Source organism: Chinchilla lanigera, unplaced genomic scaffold (assembly GCF_000276665.1).
Source record: "Chinchilla lanigera isolate Chin_1 unplaced genomic scaffold, ChiLan1.0 scaffold00013, whole genome shotgun sequence".
NCBI lineage: Eukaryota > Metazoa > Chordata > Mammalia > Rodentia > Chinchillidae > Chinchilla > Chinchilla lanigera.
Genome location: NW_004955414.1, coordinates 20,331,678 through 20,339,035, shown reverse-complemented (window position 1 = coordinate 20,339,035; position 7,358 = coordinate 20,331,678). Strand labels below are relative to the sequence as shown.

General features: G+C 34.6%; 1 protein-coding gene across 1 annotated transcript; it reads left to right on the top strand.

Annotated features, from left to right (window-relative positions):
- The first annotated feature begins 248 nt into the window (after positions 1–248).
- On the top strand, positions 249–4,136 carry LOC102023464 (olfactory receptor 51F2-like). Its single transcript, XM_013511718.1, has 3 exons — positions 249–1,166; positions 3,251–3,277; positions 4,077–4,136. The coding sequence occupies exons 1-3, from the start codon at positions 249–251 to the stop codon at positions 4,134–4,136; spliced, it is 1,005 nt and encodes a 334-aa protein (XP_013367172.1).
- The last annotated feature ends 3,222 nt before the right edge of the window (positions 4,137–7,358 follow it).

Genomic DNA, 7,358 nt, shown 5'->3' with positions numbered 1-7,358 from the left:
ATTATGTTACTAAAATTGAGAATAACGGTTACTACTGGAGAGGATTAGGGTGAACATGGGGAATTAGGAAGCCTTCTGAGATGATAACGTTCTACCAGTTGACCTTAAAAGTGGTCGTCTAGGTGTCTGAAGATGGCAAATTTCATTAAATCCCACTCCAAAGGTTTTGCACTTTACTGACTGCATGTTAAACTTCAACTAACATAATTTTAAAATTCCAGAAGAGAATTCTGATTCTGAAGACCAAAATGCCAATCTTCCATAACTCCACTTTCCCTATTTTCCTCCTGACGGGAGTCCCTGGACTGGAATGGGCCCATGCCTGGATCTCCATCCTCTTCTGCTGTCTCTATTTCACTGCTCTGTCTGGCAACAGCTTGATCCTCTTCGTAGTCCTCACCGAGCCCAGCCTCCACGAGCCCATGTACTATTTCCTTTCCATGCTGTCCACTACTGATATTGGCTTGTGTGTCTCTACACTGGTGACCGTGCTGGGAATATTTTGGTTCAGTGCCCGGGAAATCAGTTTCAACGCTTGTTTATCACAGATGTTCTTCATTCACCTCTTCACTTTCATGGAATCCTCAGTGCTTCTGGCTATGGCTTTCGATCGTTTTGTGGCCATTTCTAACCCCCTGAGGTATGCTACCATTCTAACTCATGCGAGGATTGCGCAGATTGGTGCGGCAGTCATTATCAGGGGAACGGTCATTCTGACGCCACTAGTCCTGCTTCTTAAGCGTTTATCCTTCTGCAGTAGCCATGTGCTCCACCATTCCTACTGCTTTCACCCTGATGTGATGAAGCTCTCCTGTTCAGACACAAAGATCAATAGTGCCTTTGGACTAACTGCAATTATCTCTACTGCTGGGGTGGACTCCATCTTTATCCTGCTTTCCTATATCCTGATCATTCACTCGGTTCTCAACATTGCATCCCCTGGGGAGAGGAAGAAGGCCTTCAGCACCTGCATTTCTCATATCACTGCTGTGGCCATATTCTACATCCCCTTGATCAGTCTGTCTTTTGTTCACAGATTTGGAAAACGTGCCCCACCTTTTGTGCCCACGCTCATTGCTAATGTGTATCTGCTCATCCCCCCTGTGATGAATCCCATCATCTACAGTGTGAAAACAAAGCAGATTCAGAGAGCTGTGCTTAAACTTGTGTGTTCTAAAGGCACTCATTTTTAACAATTATTAATCCCCTCAAGACTTACATCACAGTCAGGAAAAAAAAATCACAAAGTGGACTTTTAACCCATTCAGTTTTAGAGTTGAATAGAAGTAGTGATTATCCAATTTAAACATCCTCCCTAAAGCAATCTTTTCAATTCTCTCTCTCTCTATTTTTTTTTTTTTTTTGTCTTTTTGAGACAGGGTCTTGCTATGCAGTTCAGGCTGGCCTTGAGCTCACTTTGTAGCCCAGGCTGGTCTTGAACTTGCAAAAATCCTCCTGCCTCAATCTTCTGAGTGCTAGGATTACAGTTGTGTGCCACCACATCTAACATATTGATTCTTTTTTTTCTTTGTCTTTTGATTCTTTTCAGCTACCCTATTCTAATGGATGCCCAACTCGCTGTTCTGTTATGGCCTGTTTAAAATAACATCATTCACTTTTCATTAATTTTGCAATCATCCAGCTCTAGAAAATTTTATTTATTTATTTATTTTGTGGTACCAGGAATCAAACTCAGGACCTTGTGCTTGCCAGGCAGGCACTTGTGCTGATGAGGTATATCCCAGCCCATCTAGAAAATTTTAAACAGAAATAAACATCTCTTCCTTCTATATTTCAGCTACATCAACTAAATGAAGTAACAATTCTTGTCTATGGTAATGTCTTCCACACTTTGGGCTAAACTTTCACTTAAATCATAGTGCTTTTCTTTCTCTTACCCTTGTAGTCCAGGCAAACTAGTCCAACTATGCCTTCATAGATATGCAGCTTTATTAATGGTGGTCTTCACTGTTGACTCCTCTTCAACCTTGATACCCACTTCTCACTCTTCAAATTCTGCTTATGTCTCCAGGCTCACATTTAATGTCTTCTTCATTAAATTTTGTAATTATTACAATGATATTTGACCTTTCATTTCTATAATTTGACTTTCAGAGTGTTTTTTCTTTATCTACTTTGCCTTTATATGTAAGTGGGCCCCTGTGTGTATGTGTGAATATATATTTATTAAAGTTCTCATGGGCTGTAAATTGCACAAACAGAAAAGCCTCAATATTCTTTAAGCCCTACAAAAATCTAGCAGAATATGTTTCACATAGCAGAAGCTCACTGGCATTTGTTGAACTGTACTGTACATAGTAGGCCATCAAATAGTCCACTGGGACAACTTCACTAATAATTCATTCAATTTAATGTTTATGATGCATAATATATGAAATTTCTTTTACAACTTGTCGTTATCTTTCTTCCTACATTATCTACCAAATTATTATATTTCAGATTTTCCAAAACATATAGCTAAAGTTGAAGGCTTATCTTGAAACCTAAGATCTCAGGAACTTATCCAACTCTGCAGAAAACCCACTCTGACTAAGAATAATTTAAGATTGTTTTTTCAAGAATGAAAGGTTTTCCTTGCTGCAGCTTAGAAATATTTTAAGATTTCCTAGGTCCCAAAGACAAAAAGAAAACTATCTTTGACTGTTCATTTACCATTTTTTCCAATCCACAAAGGTTTGTTATTCATTCTAATATTGAAATGTGCGATTTCTACTTAATCTAAAACACCAAAATCTTCCACCAAACTCAATTCCCTCTTGGGCCTCCAGTCTCCAGTCTTGTTATTTCTTTCTCTTTCTATTGTCCATAAAGTAGAAATATCTTTTTAAAAGTCTTTTTTATCTAAAATTTAATTGTATAAGATGTAATGAAAATACTCTCATTATTAAATGATATTGTAAAAGAAAAGGTCAAAGTGCTTCTTACTGTATTACCTCAAGCCCAGTATCCTTCTACAGCTTTCACAAGTATCCATTCTATAAGTTTAAGTTTTCCTTCCTTTTTCTATGCATTTTAACATGGATATGGGGAAAATAAAATTAAAGTAAATTTTTACAATTTGTATTTCAGAGAGTGGAGTTTCCTAGGGATAACTTTATGTTGTTTTGAGAACTACAAAAACCAACTAGATAAAACATTAGAGATAACACAGAGTTTCACTAGACAAGATGGTAGGAATTCACAAATGGTTCTTCCATTGCATATTGTTGTCCTCAAATCAATTGCTCAGATTATCAGATATAAACATGCAAAATCGGTCAGAACATAAAAAATTTTAAGCATTAACTGTTCCTTTCAATATATCATCAGATATCAGCAGTACAGTTATCCCAGCTATTCATGTGCATTTTTTTATTTAAAAAAAAACAACTGGAGCAACTTGTTCATTACACTCTCCCTGTCTTTTCCTATTCCCTGTTCATCATCAACCTTGGTATTATCCCACTGTGTTCTCAAACCCCACTGGCTGGTTCTCTATACATCAAAAATATCCACTTGGTAAGCTACTGCAGCTTCAATAGATATAGAAAATGTGTGAAAATATATCTTTAAGAATGCTTTCCACAGGCACTAGTGACATCAACAACATTCATTAAATCCTTTGCCTATCGTAATTACTCTAGTTCATTGCCCAAATCAATGCCCTAGAGTTTGGCAGTCTGGTTCAACCTACCCTCCTTTACATAACCATATCTTCACATAAGATGATACAACAATAATACATTTTACCAAACAAGAATAAATTCAAACATTTTGTGGCCTTAAGAATAGAAGTAATAACATCAGGAATATGACAATCTCAAATTATATTCTTACTCATTTTTACAATGCTTTATTTAGTAGCTACTACCAAATTGGGAAGATATGGAGAATATAACGTGAACTCAAGCTGCGTAGTGAGGGATATACATTGCAAAGATGTTATTTCATTAAAATGCTTATTATAAATGTAACTTCTCTCCAGAAAACTTAATAAAGGATACAAATATTGGATAAGTCTAATTACAAAAATTTTAAAACAATCATTGTTCTACCTTACTGCAACCACTGTGCAGAATCATAAGCTGTTTAACATAGAAGCAAATAGGAAGAACCAAAACAAAATAATAAAATGACTTAAACTGTGAATAATGGGAGATATTATTAGAAATAATAATGACAGTCAGGGAGAACATAAGATTTACTATATAAAAGTTTAACTGGTTTTCAAATTTTGAAGATGATACCTTTTGTCTGTGAAGTGCTTTCCCAAGGTTGTATGGGTGAGAATTATGATGCAAGATCAAACACAGTGAATGATGACCTTACTAAAAACATTGATTCCTGGCACAGAAATATTGTTCTGCAGTAAAATAAGTTCCTAAGCCATGCAAAAGTAAAGGGAATTTGAATGTTTATTGTTGAGTTAAAAAATATATAAAAAGTTTACACGTCAACTATATGCCATTCTGGGAAAGGCAAAACTCTGGAGACATTATAAAGACACAAGAGCTTGAGGGAAGAGAGAGATGAACACATAAAGCACAGGTGAGTCTTTTAGGGGAGTGAAAGTAATCTACGTGCTATTATAATTGGTCACAGATATCATTACACATTCATCAAACTCAAAGAACATATAATACCAATGCTGAACATTAATATAAACTATGGGTTTAGGGTGATAAATGTATGTTGGTTCATCAAGTTTAACAAATGTGCTACTGTGATAAAGAATGTTAACAGTAGGAAAGGCAGTGTGTGCGTGTGTGTGTGTGTGCACGCACACGCGCGTGCATTTGGGGCAGAATATTTAGAAACTCTGAACTCAATTTTGCTGTAAATTTAAACTTCTCTAACAACCAAAGTATATAAAATAAAGCTTTCTTGACCTTGCCTTTAGAATATTTTATATTAGTTTTGAGATGAGACTTGCCTGATTGATGATGATAATGATGATGATGATGACAGACAGATAGATAGGTAGATAGATAATACAGATGGGGATCATAGAGATAGAGATGATAGAGGAGGAGAAGGAGATGGAGAGAGAAAGAGAGAGACCGAGGTAGGGGAGATGGAGGCAGAGATGGATATGGAGAGATAGAGAATCTCAAAATCACCAGATACAGCTAACACTCAAGCCAGTTTAGGGAGCCCCTGAACTACAAGCACAACTGTTCATCTCTTTGTTTTATATTTCTCATCTAAATTTTTTGTTTTAATCTCCATGAGACAACAAAAATCAGAAAGAAAAATAAACTATTAAGTGTTTGAAACACTGACACATATATATTTACATAGCTGTGTTCAGCCTAAAATAGTGCATTGCTCTTGAGGAAAACAAACTCAAGTGTATAATGCCATTTTAGTAATGCACATGCATATGGAACACTAAAGGTTATTTTTTAATACTACATTTCAATGTACTTGATGTCAAAAAATTAGCTCCCCCAGTTTTTGACACCATTAAGAAACACTGATAAGTAGTAAAAAGGAATTTTGAATTTATATAGATACGGTTAGGCTTTTTTGATGTATGAAATAGTACAAGTTGCTTACTTTTTATCTTCCATGGCTATAAAATTAAAATCTCATAAGTAATATGATTTTTAAATTCAATGGTATAATTTATTTAAACTACATAGCAGCAGGCTTGACATATTAGATGATTCTATCAAGGATGGTTCTTAGCTACCTCACATAGTACCTAGAACTTTTATCATCTTCAATTTACCAATGAAAAAAAGAGTATTTACATTAGTCCACTGATTCCAAAGCTTTTGGTACCATGAAAACATTCCCTTTCCTTTTACATTTTATTGGAATTTTCTAAAGAAAGTATATATAGATGAGATAGAATAGATAGATGGTAGAAGATAGAAAGATAGATACATGATAGATAGATGATAGATATAGATAGATAGATAGATAGATAGATAGATAGATAGATAGATAGATAGAAGACGGATAGGGTAATTTTAACATGATTATGGAAGTTGAGTAGTCCCACAATCTTCCATTTGCAAATTGATGGTGCAATTCCAGTACAAGTCCAAAACCTTAAAGAAGAAAAAGAATTGATGGTGTAAGTTCCTGATCTTTCTAAAGACCCAATACCAGTTGTTGGTGTAAGTCCCAGTCTGTTTAGCTCAGTATAGGACTTGCCTAGCATATGCAAAACCCTGGACTCTATCCCCAGCACTACAAAAAAGACAACAAGTATAAGCCTAGACTAGAAACAACCTTAGCTAGGCAGAAGTTAATCAGCTAACCAAGAACTATGGAATAATATATTTTGAATAGTGTAATACTTCTTTTTTAATTGAAATAATTTTATTTTTCCTTCTTTTTTATTTTAAAGAGAATAAAAATTTTAAAACATTAAAAATGATACAGAATTTCAAAACAAGGTGATAGGAAATCAGCAATAGTTGTTATATTGCATATTGTTACCTTCAAAGTAGATGTTCAGATTACCAGATATAAGCATGCAAAATTGATCAAAAAAATTAAGCATTAACTGTTCCTCTCAATAAACCAATAAAAACTAGTAGTGCAATTATCTAAGCTCTCACATGTATGTAAATATTTTTCTATTATTTTCTTCTTTTCTCCTTTCCCTCATCCCAGTTGTTCTTTCTCTTTGAGCAATTTCTTTCCCTTTCACAATATCTTGTGTACATTTCAGATTAGTGCAACATTTCTAGACATAGAATTATTTCTTTTATGTATAGAATGTAGGTAGGTAATAAAATCTACTCTATGATGATCATTTCCAAAATCTAGTGTTTGGTCAGTTATGATCACCTTTTTCAGTACTCTGAAATATTCTTTTAAAAATAGGTTAGTTGCAGAACACAGTTTGGTAAAAATTTATTCTTTATTTTCAGTATAACTATTTTAATCTATGATTTAAGAATGATCATGATTTGCGTTGCTCTAATAAGTAGGAATGTTAAGCATTTTTTTATTTACTTATTAGCTGTTTATATCTCTTCATCTGAGAAGTGTCTATTCATTTCAGATGCCCATTTTTTAATAGGCTCTTTAAATTTGGTATCACAGCAGAAAGAGTGACTATCATCAAGAATCAACAAACAACAAATGGTGCTGAGGCTCCAGGGGAAAAGGACCCTTTCTTCATTGTTGGTGGGAGTACAAATTGGTATATCCACTATGGAAATTAGCATGGAGGCTATCTGCCCTAAAGAGTTAAAGTCATCATACCATAGTGATACATGGATACCCAAGTTTATAGTAGCACAATTTATAATAGCTAAATCTTAGAAACAATCCATATGTCCATCAATAGATGAATGGATAAATGAAATGTGGTTTGTATATGGAGAGGAGTGCTA

Bases quoted from the DNA above. Each gene is read 5' to 3' on its own strand.
- LOC102023464 (XM_013511718.1), top strand. From the start codon at position 249: ATGCCAATCTTCCATAACTCCACTTTCCCTATTTTCCTCCTGACGGGA. The intron at 1,167-3,250 runs GTGTGTTCTAAA...TCAATTGCTCAG, and splicing joins AGAGAGCTGTGCTTAAACTT to ATTATCAGATATAAACATGC. The intron at 3,278-4,076 runs GTCAGAACATAA...ACCACTGTGCAG, and splicing joins GATATAAACATGCAAAATCG to AATCATAAGCTGTTTAACAT.